The sequence below is a fragment of the Dermochelys coriacea genome, chromosome 1 (genome assembly GCF_009764565.3).
Source record: "Dermochelys coriacea isolate rDerCor1 chromosome 1, rDerCor1.pri.v4, whole genome shotgun sequence".
NCBI classification, from domain to species: Eukaryota; Metazoa; Chordata; order Testudines; family Dermochelyidae; genus Dermochelys; species Dermochelys coriacea.
Genome location: NC_050068.2, coordinates 209692622 through 209715684, shown reverse-complemented (window position 1 = coordinate 209715684; position 23063 = coordinate 209692622). Strand labels below are relative to the sequence as shown.

The following is a 23063-nucleotide window of genomic DNA, read 5'->3' as shown; positions in this document are numbered from 1 at the left end:
CAGAGCAATCACATTTCTGACCTCTGAATTTTTGGCTATTGCCTTTTCCAAGATGGGCATGAATCCCTGGAAGAGATCCTAACCTCTGTGCCATAGAGGCCTCCCAGCTGCGCACTGGTCTCCAGGAGATGCCTTTCACTTGGGTAATTATTGCTTGAATGAGACTTGGTCATTTACTGCACAGACTACTTATTAAAGCCAGCTTTAATAATGAGTAAGGCTGCATCTCTGTCACAGAGGTCACGGATTCTGTGACTTTCCATGACCTCCGTGACTTCTGCAGTGGCTGGTGTGGCTGGCTGCTCTGGGGCTGCCCAAGCAGATCAGGCAGCCCTGGGCCAGCAGCCCCGGCCAATGCTGGGGCAGTTTGGGTGTGGGAGGGGGCTTAGGGCTGCTGGGGCAGGGGGCTGGGCTGTGGGGCGGTGCTTACTTCGTGCAGGGGGAAGCTCCCAGAAAGCAGTCGGCATGTCCCTGAAGCTCCTAGGGGGAGGGGCCAGGGGACTCCACATGCTGCCTGTGCTCGCAGATGCTGCCCCCGCAACGGCCATTGGCTGTGGTTCTCGGCCAATGGTAGCTGCAGAGCTGGAGCTCATGGCAGGGCCAGCACAGGGACACCCCTGGCTTTCCCTCCCCCTAGGAGCTGCAAGGACACATGGAGGCAATTAGGGAGCCTGCCAGCCCTGCCAACCCTCCCCCCCACCCCCAGCACCAGCAAGGGTCCTGGGTCACCAGCCCCAGCACCTGCAGTGCCCTCAGACCTCTCCCCTCTCCCCCCAGAGCACTCGCAGTCTCCACAGCTGAAATTTTAGTTGGGGTATAATACAAGTCATGGACAGGTCATGAGCTGTGAATTTGTTTACTGCCCGTGACCTGTCCATGACTTTTACTAAAATACCCGGGACTAAAACATAGCCTTAATAATGAGACCTCATTTCAGGCACCAGAAAACAGCAGGGCCTGGGGTGTTGGGGGCTGTGCCCTTAAGGGCTGAAGAGCTTCCCACACAGGCAGTTGGGGTGAGCTGCTCTGAAGCTCTTGTTATGCACAGTCAATTGAAACTGAACACAGAACAAAGCAGAGTTTTTCCGAGCTCTTTAAGCACTGAGTGATCCGTGGATGGCACAGGGTAGAAGGAACTATGGATGTGGATCATAAACTGTGTGTGTGGGAACAGGTTTTCAGACCAAACGCCTCCTTCTTTCTGTGAATCTCAACAGCCCCCACCCTTTCCACCCACTTTGGGAGGGAGGATGGCCTAGCAGATATGGCTCCAACCACTGGTTCTACTTCTGCTCCTGCCACAGGCTTATGTTGTGATCCCAAGTAAGTTGCTTCTCCTCTCTGTACCTAAATGTCCCCAACTGTAAGACAAGGATAATGCTACTATCCTAGGTTTCAGAGTAGCAGCCGTGTTAGTCTGTATTCACAAAAAGAAAAGGAGTACTTGTGGCACCTTAGAGACTAACAAATTTATTAGAGCATAAGCTTCGAAAGCTTATGCTCTAATAAATTTGTTAGTCTCTAAGGTGCCACAAGTACTCCTTTTCTTTTTGCTACTATCCTAGTATATAGGGCAGGGGTGGGCAAACTGCAGCCTGCAGGCCGGATCTGGCCTGTCAGGGCTTTCAATCCAGCCTGCGGGATTGCCAGTCCTGTGGCGCCACGGGGCTGAGGCAGGCTCCCTACCTGCCCTGGCCCCACACTTCTCCCAGAAGCGGCCGGCACCATGTCCCTGCTGTCCCTGGGGGAGAGGTGAGGGCAGAGGGTTCTGTGCGCTGCCCTCGGCTGCAGACACTTTCCCCCGTGGCTCCCATTGGCCGGAAACGGGGAACCGCAGCCAATGGGAGCTTCGGGGGTGGTAACCCCCCCAGGAGCCATTGCCAGACATGGGAAATCGGGAGCGGCGTGGTGGCAGGGCAGGCAGGGAGCCTGCCTTAGCCCCACTGTGCATCACTGCCACCTCGGAGCTGCTTGAGTAAGCAGCACCGGGCTGGAGCCTGCAACCCGAACCCCTCCTGCAGCCTACAACCTAACCCTCTGCCCTGAGCCCCCTAACTCCCTGCCTTGAGCTTCCTGCCACACCCCTCCTACATCCCAACCCCCTGCCCTGAACACCACACCCTGTCCCACACCCCGCACTCCCTATTGCACCCCAACTCCCTGTCCCAGCCCTACATTCATGGCCCTGCATGCAATTTCCCCATCCAGATGGGGCCCTCAGGTCAAAAAGTTTGCCCACCCCTGATATAGGAGGTTGTGAGACTTAGTTAATATTTGTAAAGCACAGTGGGATCCTTACAGTGGTGACATTAAGCACATGCAACCAATGTAATCATGGGGGGGGGCTAAGCAGCAAGGAGCCCCCTGAAAGCCAGATCCCACTCTGTTTGACCCATCAGGCATCAGCTGCTAGGTCCTGCTCCCTGCTGGGGGCTCTGCTGTAAGGACTGCCCTGATACCCAGCTCCAGCTCCACCCTGGGCTGCTGGCAGCTCCAGCACCTGTATGCCCCTGCCCGGTCACATCTGCAGTGTTCCCATGCTGACCTGCCTTTGAGCACCCCCACCCCAGCTCAGAGGATGCTCTGCAGCCAGGGAGAAAGTGGCCACCTGGTAGCCAGGAAGCACAAAGTCCGGAACTACCAGGAGCCTGGGGCAAGCCAGAGCTGGGTAGCAAAGCAGTCTTTACAGCAGACCCCGACCCCCCCCCCCTGCCCATTGGGGAGCTGGAAGGAACTGATACCCGGCAGGCCAAATGGAAGGCCCTCATCAGAGGTTCCTGCTCCTGTGCTCCCATGTCAGGCCCTTTCCCTACCCTTCAGAGCATCCTCTAAGCCAGTACATGCTGTTGCCAGGTCCAGGCGGAGAGTGAGAGGTGCTTAGAGGCAGAGGGGACCAGGCAAGAGAGTGCAGGGGCTGGAGCTGCTGGGTGCCTGGGGCGGACCCAGAAGCAGAGCCAGAGCTAAGTAGCAAAGCTGCAAAGACAGCGGAGCTACCAGCTGGGAGCAGGAGCCAGAGACAGGCAGGGGGAGATGGATGGGAGGGGTTTTGAGAGGAGTCACCCCCAGCTTCCTTGAGCCTCTCCTAATTCCCCTGCTGCCCCCAACACTGGTAGGGGCCCCGGAATTGAGGTTTGTAGGGGGCCCACACAGGACAAACACTGCCACTAGACCCTCAGGTGGAAGGAGATATAAAGGTGCCGCTTCAACAAACCTCCTCACCCTCCTCCAACATGCTCAGCAGACAGTAACATGGACGTCTCTGCAGCCTCCCTCTCCACAATTATTTCCCTTCAGGCTGCCCACTTCAAAATCTTCATTTGTGGGCCCAGCAGTGTCACCTTAGCTCAGGGCCAGATGATTTGTTCTGCTTGCACTTGCCTCCTCAGACCTTCAATATACACCAGAGTGTTTTTTACAAGAAGCCCAGAAACATTTTTTGGTTTGAACAGCTCCCACAGCCTGGACCCAGAGGAGAGATGAAGATCTATTGGAACACTCAACATCTTTATGTTACACAGTGACTTCAGTGCAAAAACAACAAATCTTCATCAGCTGCACCCACCAAGACTTGAAATCCACAAGCATGAAACTAATAAAACAAGAGAGGAAGGAACAACAAAGTAAAGTGAAAACTCTAAATACAGCCTTTTCTTAAATTTAAAACATCCAGAGATTATGCACTTTTACCTGACTGTGACAGTAAGGAGTCCCCATAGGCAATGGACATAATCAGCCAAAGATCTTTCTTACAAGTAGGAGAGTCTGAGTGGGGTTTTGGAGGCTGGGAAATTACAGATAGCTCAGGGAAGAAGGAAGGGAAGAGAGAATGAAGGCCCCTGAATAATTTGGTTTCAGAAGTCAAGTTCAAATAGCAGGCTACTCATGTAATTCACCATTTGAGATTGTGAACATCTCCATGAGAAAATTAGAGCTTTTAAAGGCAGAACAAAAGATGTTTCCTGTCCTGATTATAATGGGACATCTAATGTGGGTGCAAAGGATGTTAAAATGTCCTGAAATCCGGATAGTGCACTGTGACGCAAAAAATACTGTTTTGCAGTGTGGAAATGTGTCATAGCGTCAGATCATGGAGATGTGCATCAGAATATTGCATTGTTGTACTGCATTCTGGTGATACAATCACATTTTGTCACCATAAGGCAACAATGTATCGTAATGCTGTGAAGATTCATTGTCATTGTAAAAAATCACAACATTATGATATAAACAGTTCATGATTAGAGTGCCAAGATGCTACGCTATTTCAAATAATAATAATAAGTAATGTTTCTGAGATCTAAAAAAGACAGAGAGATTAGGATATGAATAAGGCCATTGGGGACGGATTCATTCTCTGATGGATTCTGCCTTTGTTAGCATTCTACACAAAATGTATACACCAGAAATGTGATGGGAAACAGTCTAAGTAGAGCTGCAGGCAAATATACAACATAGGAGATGAATTTTACATCATTCTCTCAATACTTATATATAATTAATTGTTTAAGTAGTGCAAGATATTTCAGAAACACAAGCTGCAAATATGCAATTCCTGTGGCTTGAGATACCCCCATCTTACATTTCCAATGAGGATGAAAATTGTGAGCAAGTTTTTCTTTTAGGTTTTAAGACTCAGCCCTCAAACTGGTAAGACCAAGGTGGGGAGAAATATTTTGCCAATGACACCAGGACAACGAGAGCAATGGGGAAACTCTTACTCTTCTTTCTTCTTTTCACTGTTAAATTCAGTATGAGAAATTTTCCAGATAATATTATGTAAGATATACAAATTAAATTTCTATCAATGAATATGCAGAGGCATTGGATAGCTAGACAAAAACTGACAAGAGGCAATTCTACAAGTATTTGAATGGGGACGAGTGGGCATGGAACTGTTTTGTGTATCCTGAGAAGATATGATAGGAGTAAAAGGATGAAACTGATCAAGGCTGAATATCATGAAAAATAGCTTAAACACTGAGGTTCAGGTTGAATAGTTTCAAAATGGAAGGGGTGGAAGCCCCATTGGTTAGGACATTTATCAGGCTATAGAATAGACTAGAAAGGAGCAATGGAGTCACCTGGAATGCTAGGGATGGACTGGATGGAACTCATACGTCTTTCTTCTCTCTCAAGGCTAAGATTCGGCCACAGAATAAATATGGTGGCTTTCTGCTATTACTGTCTAATGAAAGAAAAGAATGAGAAAAAAGAGAAAGGTACCATTTTGGACATATCCATTTAGAGAGGTTGACCAAATGTTCATGAACAGATTGGGCTCAATTTTCCCATATGGTTTGACACATGCCTTTGATAAAAAAGATGTAGTTGTACCCAGTCATCTAAAATAAGGTCATATCATCCAATGCCAAATTTAAAGGGAATTAATAGAACAGGGCAATTATCAAGTGATCCATCCTTTGTCATCCAGTCCCAGCATCTGGCAGTCAAAGGTTTAAGGACATCTAAAGCATGGTGTTCGATCCCTGGCCATCATGTATAATACTCATTGATGGACCTATCCTCCATTAAAACATCTAATTCTTTTTTGAACCCAGTTAGACTTTTGGCCTTCACAACATTCCTTGGCAATAAGTTCCATAGGTTGACTGCGCATTGTGTGAAGAAGTATTTCCTTATGTTTGTTTTAAACATGCTACCTATTAATTTCATTGGGTGACCCCCATTTCTTGTGTTACATGAAGGGATAAATAACACGTCCTTATTCACTGTCTCCACACCATTCATGATTTTACAGACCTCTATCACATACCTTCTTAGTCGTCTCTTCTCCAAGCTGAACAGTCCCAATCTTTTCAATCTCTCCTCATATGGAAACCGTTCCATACCCCTAATCATTTTTGTTGCCCTTCTCTGTACCTTTTCCATTTCTAATATATCTTTTTTGAGATGGGGCAACAAGCCCTGGAGCTTTAGATGCAGCAAATAGTCCAGGATGTTCTGCATCAAGGCCTCCTCAGGACGAACATGCTTGTCCAATGTCCAACATGCGAAGCGCCTTCCACTTGGCCACATAGGTAGCCCTGCTGGAGGGCTTCCTGCTGCCCAGCAGGACCTGCTGGACTGCCACGGAGCACCCTCGCTCGTCCGTGCTTAGCCATAGAGCAGCCACACCGTCAGGTGCAGCGATGCCAGGTTCGGGTGCAGCAAATTGCTGTGGTTCTGGGATAGCACTTCTGGACGGAGAGATAACTGCAGCGGGTTGGCCACTGAAAGAATCAGCAGCATGTTGAACCAGTGCTGGTGAGGCCACACCAGGGCAATGAGAATGACCCACATTCTGTCTTGCTTCACCTTTAGCAGGTCTCTGTGGATAAGCATCACTGGCGGAAGACCACGGGATCAGGAAGGCATCCGACAGGATACCACTGTCTCCACCATATAGGGAATAGAACATGTGGAACTTCCTGTTCAGCCTGGACTCAAACAGGTCCAACTGGGGAGTTCCCCCACTGTTGGAAGATCAAGTTGACCACCTCCAGATAAAGGGACCACTTGTGGCGAGAGGAGAAGGTCCTGCTAAGGTGATCTGCCAGGACATTCCCGGTTCCAGGTAAAAAGAAAAGGAGTACTTGTAGCACCTTAGAGACTAACAAATTTATTTGAGCATAAGCTTTCGTGAGCTACAGCTGACTTCATTGGATGCATGCAGTGGAAAATACAGTGGGTAGATTTATATACACAGAGAACATGAAACAATGGGTGTTACCATACACACTGTAACAAGAGTGTTCAGGTAAGGTGAGCTATTACCAGCAGGAGAGCGGGGGGGGGGGGAGAGAAACCTTTTGTATGATAATCAAGGTGGGCCATTTCCAGCAGTTGACAAAAACTTGTGAGGAACAGTATGGAGAGAAATAAACATGGGGAAATAGTTTTACTTTGTGTAAGGACACATCCACTGCAGTCTTTTTTCAAGCCTAAGTTAATTGTTAATCCAGTTTGCAAATTAATTCCAATTCAGCAGTCTCTTGTTGGAGTCTGTTTTTGAAGCTTTTTGTTGAAGAATTGCCACTTTTAGGTCTGTAGTCGAGTGACCAAAGAGATTGAAGTGTTCTCCGACTGGTTTTTGAATGTTATAATTCTTGACGTCTGATTTGTGTCCATTTATTCTTTTACTTAGAGACTGTCCAGTTTGGCCAATGTACATGGCAGAGGGGCATTGCTGGCACATGATGGCATATATCACATTGGTAGATGTGCAGGTGAACGAGCCTCTGATAGTGTGGCTGATGTGATTAGGCCCTATGATGGTGTCCCCTGAATAGATATGTGGACAGAGTTGGCAACGGGCTTTGTTGCAAGGATAGGTTCCTGGGTTAGTGGTTCTGTTGTGTGGTTGCTGGTGAGTATTTGCTTCAGGTTAGGGGACTGTCTGTAAGCAAGGACTGGCCTGTCTCCCAAGATCTGTGAGAGTGATGGTTCATCCTTCAGGATAGGTTGTAGATCCTTGATGCGTTGGAGAGGTTTTAGTTGGGGGCTGAAGGTGATGGCTAGTGGTGTTCTGTTATTTTCTTTGTTGGGCCTGTCCTGTACTAGGTAACTTTTGGGTACTCTTCTGGCTCTGTCAATCTGTTTCTTCACTTCAGCAGGTGGGTATTGTAGTTGTAAGAATGCTTGATAGAGATCTTGTAGGTGTTTGTCTGTGTCTGAGGGGCTGGAGCAAATGCAGTTGTATTGTAGAGCTTGGCTGTAGACAATGGATTGTGTGGTGTGGTCTGGATGAAAGCTGGAGGCATGTAGGTAGGCATAGCCGTCAGTAGATTTCCGGTATAGGGTCGTGTTTGTGTGACCATCACTTATTAGCACCGTAGTGTCCAGGAAGTGGATCTCTTCTGTGGACTGGTCAGTGGGGCTATCAATCTTCGCTCTGACATGGCCACTGATGAGCACTGAGAAGGGGGCAACATCTTCACCAGAACGCCGCATGCTCCCCAATACGGCCACTGTGTTGGCCACTGGCATTGCTAAAATGGAACTGACATGAGCAAGCACTCAAAGAACCATTGTTCTCAGAGTTAGATCAGTTAGAGAGTGCTTATCTAAAAGCAGGTTTCAGAGAAGCAGCCGTGTTAGTCTGTATCCACAAAAACAAAAGGAGTACTTGTGGCACCTTAGAGACTAACAAATTTATTTGAGCATAAGCTTTCGTGAGCTATAGCTCACTTCATCCGACGCTGTAGCTCACAAAAGCTTATGCTCAAATAAATTTGTTAGTCTCTAAGGTGCCATAAGTACTCCTTTTCTTTTATTTAAAAGCAGTCTACATAGATACATAGTGGCTTAACTGCTTTGCTTCAATATCAGCCTGATCCAAACCCCACTGACGTCAATGGACCCATTTAGATCAGGCTTTATGTAAGCAAGCAAAGGCTGGATCTTAAGATGTCACTTTGCACATTTAAAATGCAATTTTACTGCATCTAAGACAGTAAAGGAACGCTGAATCAAGTTCAAATGCTGACACGTACCACTGCTTTGAGAGTGTGACAGAGAAGTTGTGCTGGATTTTATATATGTTTAGTGCTAGATCCACAAGGAAATATAGGCACCTAACAGCCGTTATAGGCAGCTAAATCCAAAATGTAGATGCTCAAAACCCTGCTCAGCTGCTTCCTAACCCTGAAGTAGGGGTGATGGAACAATCTGTATCATGGGGGTGCTAAGAACCATTGAACCAAACTGTAAACCATGCATATGATGGAAACCACTTCAAGCCAGGGGTGCAGCAGCACCCCCAGCACCAGCACCTGCCCTGTAGGGGCATAAATTCCCTTGGCACCTAGATTTCTGCTAGCAAAATCTCTGAGACACCTAAATTTCTTTCAGTGGCCATGCGCAAAGCTGCCTACGTCCTGCTGCTGAGTTGCTCTGTGCCTAAACCACAGTGGGGTTCTCAGACTAAGCATTCCCCTGCCTATCTTGTCTGTGGGGTCCAATGCATTAGTCATCCTCAGAGGCTACCTAAGAACAAGCTTACAGGATTGGGCCCTGCACAAGGCAGATCTGAGGAGAATAGCTCAGTGGTTAGAGCATTCACCCAAGTTGTGGGAAACCCAGGTTCAAATCCCTGCTCTGTCTGAGGTGGAACAACGATTTGAACCTGATCTACCCCCTACCAATGGGCTACAGGATATTTTAGGGTTGGGGCTCTCTCAATGTCTCCCATTGAAGCTGATCAACTTTGCATGAAATAGTTAAATGTGCACTGAAGAAGCAACAGGAAATTGAATCTGGATCCCTCACATCAGTGCCCTAACTAGCAGGCTATAGAGTCATTTTTCACTCTCTGGCCCAATGAATGGATGGCAAGGATATCTACTTGAGTGCTCAAACCACTGGGTATGCAGAAGGGGGCTCCTCTTCCCCCTCAGTTTTTTTGCTACAAAGGACTGCCTTGGTTCACGGCTGTGAATCTTGAGTGGAAGGAGGCTTCCAACTCCCTTTGAGGGGATGGGACGTAGGCATTTCCTACTGATTAGCTTAGGCCTCTTCCTGATCAGCTTGTTGCCTTCCATGAATACCTTTCCCAGGCACTTAACTCTCCTTGTGAATTGTACAGGGAGCCTGGGTACCTAGCTCAGGGCTGTGGAGTCCACTGGGTGGCAAGGTGCCTAAATGTCAGCTGTTGCAACACTTAATCTACGTCCACTGTGTAAAATCATAGAATCATAGGACTGGAAGGGACCTTGAGAAGTCATCTAGTCTAGTCCCCTGCACTCTTGGGAAAACTAAGTATTATCTAGATCATTCCTGACAGGTGTTTGTCCTGCTCTTAAAAATCTCCAATGATGGAGATTCCACAACCTCCCTAGGGAATTTATCCCAGTGCTTAACCACCCTGACAGCTAATGTCCAACCTAAATCTTCCTTGCTGCAATGTAAGCCCATTGCTTCTTGTCCTATCCTCAGAGGTTAAGAAAAACAATTTTTCTCCCTCCTCCTTGTAACAATCTTTTATGTACTCGAAAACTGTTATCATGTCCCCTCTCAGTCTTTTCTTTTCCAGACTAAACAAACCCAATTTTTTCAATCTTCTCTCATAGGTCATGTTTTCTAGACCTTTAATCGTTTTGTTGCTCTTCTCTGGACTTTCTCCAATTTGTCAATATCTGTCCTGAAATATGGCACCCAGAACTGGACACAATACTCCATTTAAGGCATAATCAGCATGGAATAAATTGTAAGAGTTACTTCTCGTGTCTTGCTTACAACACTCTTGCTAATACTGCCAGAATGCTGTTCACTTTTTTTGCAACAGTGTTACACTGCTGACTCATATTTAGTTTGTGATCCACTATGTCCCACAGATCCCTTTCTGCAGTACTCCTTAGGCAGTCATTTCCCATTTTGTATGTGTGCATCTGATTGTTCCTTCCTAAATGGAGTACTTTGCATTTGTCCTTATTTAATTCATCCTATTTACTTCAGTCCATTTCTCCAGTTTATCCAGATCATTCTGAATTTTAATCCTACCCTCCAATGCACTTGCAACCCCTCCCAGCTTGGTATCGTCCACAAACTTCATAAGCGTACTCTCTATGCCATTATCTAAATCATTGATGAAGATATTGAAAAGAACCAGACCCAGAATTGATCTCTGCAGGACCCCACTTGTTATGCCCTTCCAGCATGACTGTGAACCACTGATAACTACTCTCTGGGAACAGTTTCCCAACCAGTTTTGCACCCACCTTATGGTAGCTCCATTTAGGTTGCATTTCCCTAGATGTAGATTTAGCCTATAGTTTTTAGGTAAGCGTATTGAATAAAACAAGAGACGCTTTAGAATTGTTTTGTTAAAGTTCTTTCCTTCTGCTCTCTTATGCACTGTATTCAGACCACTATGTGCTGTGACTCTGTCTGATCTTATAAACTAGTTGGATTGAACCAGCTCAGTATTTGGATGGGAGACCACTAAGGAAACCTAAGTCAGTGGTTTTCAACCTTTTTTCATTTGCATACTCCTAAAAAATTTCAAATGGAGGTGCAGACCCCTTTGGAAATCTTTGACATAGTTTGTGCCCCCAACAGGGATCCATGAAAACCACTGTTCTATCGCAATGATCTTTCCCGGACTTCTTAAATATTGTCTGCACTCTCCCCCGCAAGGGTCTACGGGCCTCAGGTTGAAAAACACTGTACTAGGCGAAGCAGGAATGGTGTTAGGCATTCATTATCATTATTCTGAATCCCCGTATTGAACTAATTCCCCAGCCTAGTATTAGAAGTCAGTGTGCTTCTAGACATGCTGTTTTAGATAAGGTGTAAAACAGACACCCTGACCACGTGTTGTTATTAAAGTCCCATGCCGCTTTACTGCTCAGGAGCACAAGTGTTTCCCCCCTTTGTCATGACCAAATTCCAAACTGAATATCTTACATTTTGCCTCCATGAAGTTTCAATTGAATTCAATTTTTGTTGTAATGTTCTATCTTAAATTGCTATGTAGTGTTGCTGTGCAAGGTTAAACATCTACCACATCTCACCCCAGAACTGGCTATATTTCAGTAGTGGAAGAAGCAATTCACATACATACACATAGACCTTAGTGCCAAAGATTAAATTAAATTAAAGTAATTTAATTTTGGTTGAGCAAGGATCGATTACAGAATTCAGCTTTGGGACCATAGGGCCAGATTTTTTAAAGTATTGAGGTGCCTATGGAGGAAGACAGGTGCCCAGAGGAATTTTCAAAAGTGCCTAGGCATCTAATGCCCACTTATCTGTACCTTCAGGCACCTAAACACTTTTAAAATGTAGCTCACTGTAAGTGAAGTGCTTTGGGAGGGAGGAGGAAAGGCACAATAAAAATATGAGATTTCATTATTTCAAAACCCTTTTTTGCCACACATAACTGTAGTCAGACAATCTTATAAAAACATTTTGGTCACTTCCATTGCATTTGCTGTGATTCTAAGTAAAGTATATATATAGTTATATAAATATTATTTATTAAACATCCATTATTCGTTGCCTGAATAGATTTGTGTATTTGTGATTTGGCAGCATTGAGAACTATAACTTGCATTGTTCTTTCTCACTGTAAGCCACTAAATAATTCTTAACATTTAATTTTACTTATTCACCATTCATTCTCTTTACACCACACACTTCCATGGTCTTGTATTACTTAGCTCTGTGGGGAGCAAGTCTACTGTTTTCACATGGTGCCCCCCATCAGTAGCAAAAAGCAAAGATAATGTAGATGGAATGCAAAATTGGAGCTTGAGTTCTTGTCATAAAAAGCAAAAGACAAATACTTAACTCTGTAAAGAATTTGGGTTACAAATTGTATTAAAGATACTATACACAGTAAAGATGTGTTGTATTTGATAGCTAGCTACAGCTATACTATTGAAGCAGTAAGGCACCTCACTTATAACTGACCAAGGTAAAGGCTCCAGCATTGCATATTTTTACCAGTTTCTTTTTGGCTTACCTTATACACTCCACTGATTCTGGCCTAGATTTTAAATCCTGGTCTTTGGCAGCCACTCCAAAATGAATGGGGAACAGTCCCCCAAGAATAATGTCTCCCTTCTTCTGCGCCCTTTGATTTGGTCCGTAGGCAGAGGTGTTCCAGGTAAACACCAAGAGAATCAAACAGCAACCATAAAAAGTCATCATTCCTTTTTTCATAAGCGCATTACAGGATGCAAAAGTAAAAAAGATGTAAGAAAATAAATGGATCTAGTAACGTCTGACAAGTATTTCCTCTCCCTAAGGCAGCACACTCTGGGTTGGGAGTACATGTCTGCAGTACAATAAGCCACAAGATGGTAACCTCAGGGCTGGTATTTCTCCTGCTATCTTCTCCATTGTACACTACTGATCCTACAGTCCTTGGTTCTTCAGAACTGAAGTGTTATGTGGAGCCCATCTCTGAGAACTTCTGAAAAAGAATGAGATACAAAAAGTGACCAGCTACACAAAGAATTGTTATTTGCACTTTTGTGCCGTGCCTTTTATTCATGTACCCCACGCTGGCTGCATTATGCCTACTCTATTTCAGTATTCACAGGACAGCAAGGGTCACCACTCCTCCCAACATGTGATATAGGACTGGTTTTCATGGGTTTATCCTACTTCTTGGGCTACTGAAGAGTACCAAAGTCATGATGGTGTTACACCACTGCACCTCCACACCACAATGCTGCAACAATACGTGGCAGGTATGTGACATGCAGCATAATGAAACATCAATGGAAATTCTGTATGCATAGCAGCACCAGTCCTAGCTAGACACATACCAGGTGCAAAATTTTACAGGGTCCCATGCGTTCAAGGGTGGCCCTGCTTTGTCAGATCCCCTTCCCAGGGCACATCCGGCCCATCCTCCACCCAACAGCCCATAACAACTCACTCCCACTTTGAAAGATGAACCTTGGGGCCCCACCTCTTCCAGTTGCTGAGATGCTCCCTGCCCCACTTTTAATTTATGAAATCTACATGACCATCCCCAACCCCTTAACAACAAGTACCCTGGACCCTCTCAGCTGCCAAATTCTCCCATCCCCCAGATGTTTTAAGTGGGTTACAGAAGTCTGCCTGACGTCTGTGAGGTCTGCCTGTCTTACTTCACAATGAGCCTCGCAAAACCTAGAGTCAGCCCTATATAAACAGTACATATAGTATTTACTGGGGATCGGGGTGGAAGATTGCATCCCATTTGGGATAAGAAAGATGACATAACGCAAGTAGAGAATGGGAAACCCTATTTAGGTAAAGTAAGAACCAACCTACACCTTGGCCCAAAACTCAGACCAAACGTATTTGATACTCAGAGAAATATGGTAAACTGTTTGGCTAGGGTTTTCCACCCCATTTTCACAGAGTCCTTACCAACTTCCTGTTTGGGCCAGATTCCTTTCCCTCCAGCAGAAAGAAGCTAACAAGAAAATCTTTTCTCACAAGCCTTCCCACCCAAAATGGCTTGGAAAACCCTGTAGAATCAGGATATTTCTCCAAGTTGAACCTCTGAGTCTTCTAAGGTTCACTGATCATACCATTCCTGGTTTAGTTACGAATCCTGCTTTGAGGACTGCATCCTGTTAAATATTGTGTCTCATCTGTGTTCAGTAGATTTTCTTCTGTAACATATTAACTGCTAAGATAAGAGGTGGCTTAATCAGAGCCTGCACATATGTATATGCGGAAAAGAAATCTGATAATGGAAGGCTCTTCAATATAGCAAAAGTACATCAAGATGCAAGGTCTGGAAATTGAAGCTAGATAAATTCAGATTAGAAGCAAGGTGCACATTTTTAACAAGATAATCAACCATTGGAGCAACGTACCATGGGTTGTGGTGGATTCTCCATCAATTAACATTTTAAAATGAAGATTGGATGCATTTCTAAAAGATGTGATCTAGTTCAAACAGGGATTAATTCAAGGAAGCTCTGTGGCTTGTGTTGTGCAGGAAGTAAGACTACATGATCACAGTGAACCTTGGGGCCCCACTGTGATCTATGAATCTGTAACTGTCATGGACATTGTGTGAGACATATTTGGAAGTATCTCATGCATTCTCAATAAATTGCCTTTCTCAGGAAACAATAACAGACAGTGGAAGAACTGAGAGTAGAGCTCAGGGTCTCTAGGTTTGTAGTTCTGTACACAAAGACTTGAGGGAGAAACTCTCTTGTTATGCACATATACACTGAGACACACACATGTACACATATAGTCATACACACAAACTCCTGTGCCCCCTGCACCTTTTTGTTTCTCACCCACTCCCGCAAATGTTGCCAGATGGCCCTTCATTTGTCTTTGTTTTCATGTACTGCTTCATTTGGGTCTTCCATGTCCCTGCACAGGATTTAAAAGCCAGGCTTAGTATCATAGGGAATCATGATACTATTGTGGGTTTGGGTTTTTTCCCTTTTGTCTTTTTCCTTAGTTTTTCCTCCCATTTCTCACCACCACGGCTAGGCAACAATTCTCTCCCTGATTGGAAAGGTATGTGATTCTGCCTTCTTAAAGCAGCTGCTGGTTGGAGTGGGGAGAGACGGTTTCCTTTAGCCTCCTCACCAACGTTTATAGGCAGGTTGCCATGCTGTTCTCCCATGCCCTAGGTCCCCAGGAGCTTGAGGTGGCTGAAATCACACCAGGAAACCTGCTGACCCCCTAGTGAAGAGGCTGGTACTAAACCTCCTCTACACTTATACCCTGATATGGCACTTGGAGCAAGTGCTTTTCTATCAGCACGCATCTGATTTCCTAGGAACCTTGGGTCATTGTTAGTTAGAGCTGGTCAAAAACTTTCCACCAGAACTTTCCTGCAAAACATTTTGATTTTGTTGAATCAGAATGTCATAATTTTGTCAAAATGTTCAATGAAAAATTATCAAAACACTTTCAATAAGGTCAAAGTGCTTCATTTCAACTTCACTGCTTCAACTGTTACATTAAAATTGAAACAAAGCATTTCAACCTTGTCAAAATTAAACTATTTTGATGAACAATTTCACTAATTCTGAAATTACATTTTTCAGAATTTTAATGTCATGGGAAATGTCAAAATTTTGACTTTTTGTTGAAATGTTTCATTTAATTTTCGAGTTTGTTTTTACCTTTTGATTTTAAATAAAATTGAAGTTCAAAATTCAAAACAATCAGTCATTTCACACTGAAAATCAAAACATTTCATTTTGAAAAAAAATTCATCCAGCTCTAATGGTGGGGTCCTGGGAGATGAACTCCCAATGGTAAAGTGGCCAGTAGAGGCAACTGGGGGCGGTTAGAGCTTCTTTCTCACTCTGGCCTAATTCTCAGAAACCCTCCAAGTGGCAATTCTTCAACAAAAAAACTTCAAAAACAGACTCCAATGAGAAACTGCAGAACTGGAATTAATTTGCAAACTGGACACCATCAAATTAGGCCTGAATAAAGACTGGGAGTGGATGGGTCATTACAAAAACTAATTTCCCCATACTAATTTCCCCCTACTGTTACTCACACCTTCTTGTCAACTGTTTGAAATGGGCCACCATCATTAGCACTACAAAAGTGATTTTTCCTCACTTGGTATTCTACTGTTAATTGAATTGTCTCGTTAGCACTGACTCCCTCCCCCCAACTTGGTAAGGCAACTCCCATCTTTTCATGTATTGTGTATATATACCTGCTACTGTATTTTCCACTCCATCCATCTGATGAGGTGAGTTTTAGCCCACGAAAGCTTATGCCCAAATAAATGTGTTAGTCTCTAAGGTGCCACAAGGACTCCTCGTTGTTTTTGCTGATATAGACTAACACAACTACCACTCTGAAACCTGCCTCCATCTAATGTGCAACAGCAAATCCCTGGGAATCTATAAAATAACCATTGAGTCACATGGGCCGAGGAAAGAATACAATCCAGAACAGGGAAAGAACAGATTAAAGCAGGGGTCAGCAACCTTTGGCACACGGCCCATCAGGGTAATCCATTGGCTGCCGTTTCCTGTAACTCCCATTGGCTGGGAACGGCAAACCGCGGCCACTGGGAGCTCCGGGGGGCCGTGCCTCCGGATAGTCCATGTAAACAAAATGTCTCACAGCCCACCAGCGGATTACCCTGATGAGCCACGTGCTGAAGGTTGCCAACCCCTGGATTAAAGAATATTTAGATAAATTTGATGTATTCTAGTCAGCAGGGCCTGACAATATTCACGTTAGGGTACTTAAGGAATTAGCTGAAGCAATTTCAGAACCATTAGCAATTATCTTGGAGAACTCCTGCAGGACGAGTGCAGTCCCAGAAGACTGGAAAAGGGCAAACATAGTACCTACCTTTAAAAAGGGGAACAAAGTGGGCCCAGGAAATTATAAACCAGTCATCTTACTTTCTTGTACCTTACTTTTTGTTTCCGATACCAGGACAAATTATGAAACAATCACTTTATAAACACCTGGAGGATAACAGGGTTATAAGGAACAGCCCATATAGATTTGTCAAGAACAAATCATGCCTAATTAACTTATTTCTTTCTTTGACAGGGTTACTGGACTAGTGGATGGAAGGAACCAATGGACATGATATATCTTGATTTTAGAAAAGCTTTTTTACTCAGTCCCACATGACATTCTCATAGGCAAATTAGGGAAACATGGTCTACATGAAATTACTATAAGGTGGATGCACAACTGGTTGACAGATTGTATTCAAACAGCACTTGTCAATGGTTTGCTGGTGAAAAGGGAGGGCATATCTAATGAGGTGCTGCAGAAGTCTGTCCTGGGTCCAGTACCATTCAACATTTTCATTAATGACCTGGCTAATGGAGTGGAGAGTGTGCTTATAAAATTTGTAGATGATACGAAGATGAGAGGGGTTGCAAGCACTTTCAAGACAGGATTAGAATTCAAAATGATCTTCACAAATTGGAGACTTAGTCTGAAATCAACAAGATGAAATTTAACAAACTACTACTCTTAGAAAAGGAAAATCAAGTGCAGAGATACAAAATGTAGAATAACTGTCTATGCAATAGTACTGCTGAAAAGGATCTGAGGATTATAGGGGATCACAAATTAAATATGAGCCAACAATGGGATGCAATCCTGAAAAAGGCTAATATCTTTCTGGGGTATATTAAGAAAATGTCAGAAGTAAAATACGTGAAGCAACTGTCCTGCTCTACTCAGCACTAGTGAGGTCTCTGCTGGAATACTGCGTCTAGTTTGGAATGTTACACTTTAGGAAAGCTGTGGAAAAATGAGAGTCCAAAGGGGAGCAAAAAAATGACCAACGGTTTAGAAAAACTGACCCAGGAAGAAAGGTTAAATGAACTGAGCACGTTTAATCTTGAGACAAGAAGACTGAGTGAGGACCCAATAATAGTCTTCAAATATGTTGAAGGCTGTTATAGAGGGGGGGTGATCAATTGCTTTCCGTGTTCATTGAAGAGGGGATAAGAAGTAATTCGCTTGATATGCAGCAAGGGATGCTTAGGTTAGATATTAGGAAAAAACTTTCCAACTATAAGGGTAGTTAAGCTCTGGAATAGCTTAACCTTCCAAGGGGTGTTGAGGAATCCTTCTCAGAGGTTTTCAAGAACAGTTGGACAAAGACCTGCCAGGGATGGTCTGGGTAAACTTGGTCCTGCTTCAGTGCAGGGGGATGGAGTCTCGATTTCCCTTCCAGCCCTACATTTTTATGATTCTTTGTTCTGAGACATCCTGAGTCTAGACTTTCTCATTGTGTGGACTAGGTCACTGGGGAGCTGAGTACTCCCCCATTCATGCACAGATTGTGTTTGCACTGCTGCTTAAGAAAGAGCTTTTGTGCCCTAAGTTATTAATATTCTTCCTATGCATGGACTTTAAAGTCATAAGAAGGGTAATCTCGCTGCAGCAGAAGTCTATGATAGTAGTGACTCACCTCAACCAGACCTACTCTGTCCCAGACTGACTATATTTGACATCTTATTCCAACTGGTCTCAGACCTTCTTCAGCCTGCAACTAGGGATGGTCTTTACCCTCACCTTTCTGGCACTTGGCTAGGAAAATGTGTCTTACTGGATGGATCATGTTTATCTTTTGGGAACACTGTTTCTGTCTGGCTTTGGGATCCACTTTGCAGGGTTCCTTTCAGTGGCATACAGTTCTGCAGATGCTTGTTTAAGCTCAACCAGACCCTGATCAAAACTGTCATCAGGAATCCCCTCTGTCCAACCAACTACTCCACTGCCATCAAGCCCTTCCAAAGAGGATGGATCTAGACTGTTCTCAGTGGTAGCAGACGACAGAACAAGGAGTAATGGTCTCCAGCTGCAGTGCGGGAGGTTTAGGTTGGATATTAGGAAAACTTTTTTCACTAGGAGGGTGGTGAAGCACTGGAATGCGTTAGGGAGGTGGTGGAATCTCCTTCATTTGAGGTTTTTAAGGTCAGGCTTGATAAAGCCCTGGCTGGGATGATTTAGTTGGGGATTGGTCCTGCTTTGAGCAGGGGGTTGGACTAGATGACATCCTGAGGTCCCTTCCAACCCTGATATTTTATGATTCTCTCTCTTCTACCAACTGCTGATGAGGTTAGTGCTCAGAGACACAACTGGTGCTGTCAGTGTATGCTGATGACATCATCATTGCAACCAGGGAGTCAGAAGATCTGGTGAAAATGAATACCCAGGCTAATCACTAGAGCAGTATTTCTCACTCTTTGCAGGTTGGGTGCCTCTTGTTCAAAGTCAAACATTTTCACAATTCTTTACATTTATTATAAAAGTATGAGTAAAAACATGCATCAATTGTAACAATGAAAAGCATATAGAATTTGTGTTTGTTCTGAGAAGTTGACAGGAAATACTTGAACAGATTTTCTTTGCTTTAAACTGTAATGAAATGTTCACTGCTTTGCAACTTCCCTGAATTGCATTTCCTAACCCCCCTGGAGGTCAAAAGTCCTGGACTACTTCTAGCAAGCCTGGTCTGTGTTTGAAGGTCTTCTGTGGTCACTGAAGTTAAGAGCTTTCTGCTTCTGCAGAGCCCTGTCTTCTTGGCCTTCCAGATATCCCCCATTCTCCACCCGAGAGAGCTGCATCCTATCCAATCATTTTTCCTTCCAGCTCCACCCATGGAACATTTTTACATGCTTATGCTCCAGACCATCCACTCTCTCACTTTTGTGTCCTGCCCAGACACCAAGTGGCAGGATCCTTAGGGGAGAGTGTATTCTCTAGCCTTATTCTGCGACATGCCAGGGATGTGAGTTAGTAGCTCCTTCATGGAGGCATAAGCATGGGCATGTTGCTGGTGAACTTCACAAATTCCCCTGATACCTACCAGTATTGTATGCACAGGGAAACTGTGGCCCATGTTTATCTTCACTGCACCAGGCTGCAACCCTTTCCTGTGTTTTTAAAAACAATGCACTTGGAACTCATTGCCACACGCTATCACTCAGACCAAGAGCATAACAAGATTTTTAAAAGGATTAGATTTAAATACAGATACTGAGAACATGAGAGAGTTAAAATATAAATTTCATGGCATAAGCCAAGTACAGATGTCCACTATGGGGTTTCTTGCATCTTCCTCTGATGAATCTGGAATTGGCCACTATCAGACACTGGACTAGATGTGGCACTCATCTGAACTGGTATGTACCTAAATGAGGTGAATTATGCAAATAAAACACTTTTCCCTGAGGAAATAGATTGAAAGCCAGATTTACAAAGGTATTTAGGTGCTTAAAGATGCAGATAGGTGCCTAGTGGGATTTACAGAAGCACCTAAGCAGGGCAGGCACCTAACTCCCATTTAATTTGTTACACACTACTGAAAATCTCACTAGGCACCTTCCCGAATCTTTACGTGCCTAAATGCCTGTGTAAATCTGGCCCTGAGATTCCCCAACTCACTTTATACAATCCACAAGCGTTATCAAATATTTTCAGTCACACGCATAGGGAGGGTTTATAAACACTGATGTGCAGATGCAAAGCTCTTGCTTTTTGCCAGCATACTGAATTAGCCAGCCCCTCCACCCTCTGTCATCTTTTGTTATCACAGATCTTCCTTGGGCTCTATTTTCCTTAATTTCATTAAGAATGTCGGTCTCTTCCATATTAATGACAACTTTTTCCAGTCATTGGTTGAATTATCCACTAATGCATGTCTGAAGTCATCATAATGTATTAAAGGATAGCGTGGAAATTGTGCTATTAGTACAAATAATTTTGTTCCTGTGGTTTCAACACACAAATTAAAAGATCAGATTATCAAGTGATTGAATTGAGCAGGCTCTGTATCTATTTCTACTTCCGTTCTTTGGCAAATATTTGTTACACTCTAAACTTTATTCCATAACAGAAAGCAAATATTTATATTGCAAGCTCTTCAAAATTGAGATCTCGTCTTTCTACATGTCTGCCTCACACACACAGCTGGTTAAGATTTTTTTGTGAAGAATTAAAAAAAATATCCTTAATGTTTTCAATTCAAATTTTTTGAAACAGTCTTATTCTTCATTTTCCATTTTTATCAATGTATTTTTTCTGTTTTATAAACACAGACTCCAGGTTTTGGACTCCACAGGAAGCAGAAACAAAATGTCAGCCATTTTGCCTGAATTCCTGTAGAGGGAATTAAAGAGGTTTCAGGGAGAGAGGAAGATGGAGGGCAATGGAAGAGGGAGCTGAAGAGAATCCTATACAGGCAGACACGGAATCAGGGGAGGGAGCAGAGGGAAGAGCAAAAGAAATCATAGCAGTGGCATGGATCTTTTACTAGGAAGGATCTAAAATTGTTAATAATGATGCAGAAAAGTTCAATAAATATTTTCTGTTCTCTACTTGGAAGATGCCGGTTGATGTTTTTACATCTTACCTAGAAGAGAAAGTATTGCATAATCAAACAGTAACTAGGCAGGATTTTAAACAGCAATCACTAAAGTTACAGTGCTTAAAATCTGCAGAACCAGGTATTTTGTACCAAATTGTTTTAAAATAATTGGCTGAGGAGCTCTCAGAGACACTGCTGTTGATTAGTGAACAAATCTCAGAATACTAGGGAAGTTCCAGAGGTATGGGTAAAAGCTAATATTGAGCCAATATTTAAAAACAGTAAACAGGATTGCCTGGAGAACTACAAGACAATTAGCTGATCCAGATTGAAATCAGTAAAGAATAAAAGGATGATACAAAAACTAATGCCAATCAATGTGGTTTTGTGAACATTAGGTTTTGTTTTACAAATGTGAAATAGATACTTGATGGGATTACAAGTTTAGCTGACAAAGTTAACATAATATATTCAGATTTCTGTAAGGCATTTGACTTGGTATCATCTGACATTTTATGACCCATGTTATGCAGTAATTCAGACTAAATAATGATAATTGTCTCTCTGGTCTTAATAGATATGAATCTATAAGGACCTGCTCCACAGTCTGACAGTGCTTCAATGAAGTAGCAGAGAAGCCTTAGTGAGTAACTCCCCACCGCTTCCAGAAACGAATGTAGCAGTGGTCTTAGGACATCAGTTTGCTTCAGAGCCATTTCTCACAGAAGCATATGAGGCTTGTGCCACTGCTGTGGGTTCAGATGTCGCTACAGAAGCCACCGGTGACCTGTAGCCCCACCAGCAGCACCAACCTCAGCCTCCAAAAGAGTCACAGCAGCAGTTGCTATCACCACCACCACCTGCTGTTGGTCGTTCTCCCAACAACAAAACCAGATGCTGCTGCCAAAGGGGAGGGCTCATTAAGTCACCTTTTCTTCTGCTCCCTCTGGCCTCTTCATCGCTCTACTCCTCACAGCCACAATAAAGTCCCACCCCCTCCCCACAAATCACATGTTCATGCAAGGCTACACCAAGCTGACACAGCTCACTAGGGATACATCTACACTACAAACGAGAAATGTAATTCCCAGCTCACATACAAGCTAGTGTGAGTATAAATAGTCATAGGTTTCAGAGTAGCAGCCGTGTTAGTCTGTATTCGCAAAAAGAAAAGGAGTACTTGTGGCACCTTAGAGACTAACAAATTTATTAGAGCATAAGCTTTCGTGAGCTACAGCTCACTTCATCGGATGAAGTGAGCTGTAGCTCACGAAAGCTTATGCTCTAATAAATTTGTTAGTCTCTAAGGTGCCACAAGTACTCCTTTTCTTTTTATAAATAGTCATGTAGCCACAGAAGCATGGTCAGTGGCAGTATGGCTTAGCTGTGCTGAGTATGTACCCACTGGGTACTGCCATGCTGCTGCTGCCACCTTTGCGATAGCAGCTACACTACTATTTATACTCACTCTAGCTCTCTCAGTGAGCTAGCATAAGTATGTGTACATGAGCTGTAACTCACAACCCCTGCTCGTAATGTAGACGTAGCCAATGCCCCATTGCTTTAAATAAGCTTATGGGCCTGGCCTGCCTGCGGCTACCTTTTACACATAGATACACATATAGATATTGAAAAGGCCAGGAATAACCCCCCCAAAAGTCCCAGAGGTTCTTGTGACCACTACAGGCACTTGCAATTGCCTCTCGAGGACACATCCCTCTCCAAAAGGTACCTGTGGCTCACCTAATGAGCCTTCCTTGGGGTGACA

The 23063-nt window shown here is 43.9% G+C and overlaps 1 protein-coding gene across 3 annotated transcripts in view; it reads right to left on the bottom strand.

The window, feature by feature from the left end:
- CASR (calcium sensing receptor) overlaps positions 1–23063 on the bottom strand; it is a 169236-nt gene that overhangs the window by 96138 nt on the left and 50035 nt on the right. For 2 of the 3 annotated variants that reach the window (XM_038411854.2, XM_038411835.2), the window contains exon 2: positions 12464–12916. In XM_038411854.2, coding sequence (XP_038267782.1) covers positions 12464–12663 — 200 coding nt within the window. In that variant the 5' untranslated portion in view covers positions 12664–12916. The remainder of the gene's footprint in view (positions 1–12463; positions 12917–23063) is intronic. The other variant, XM_043513115.1, reaches the window with a different exon arrangement.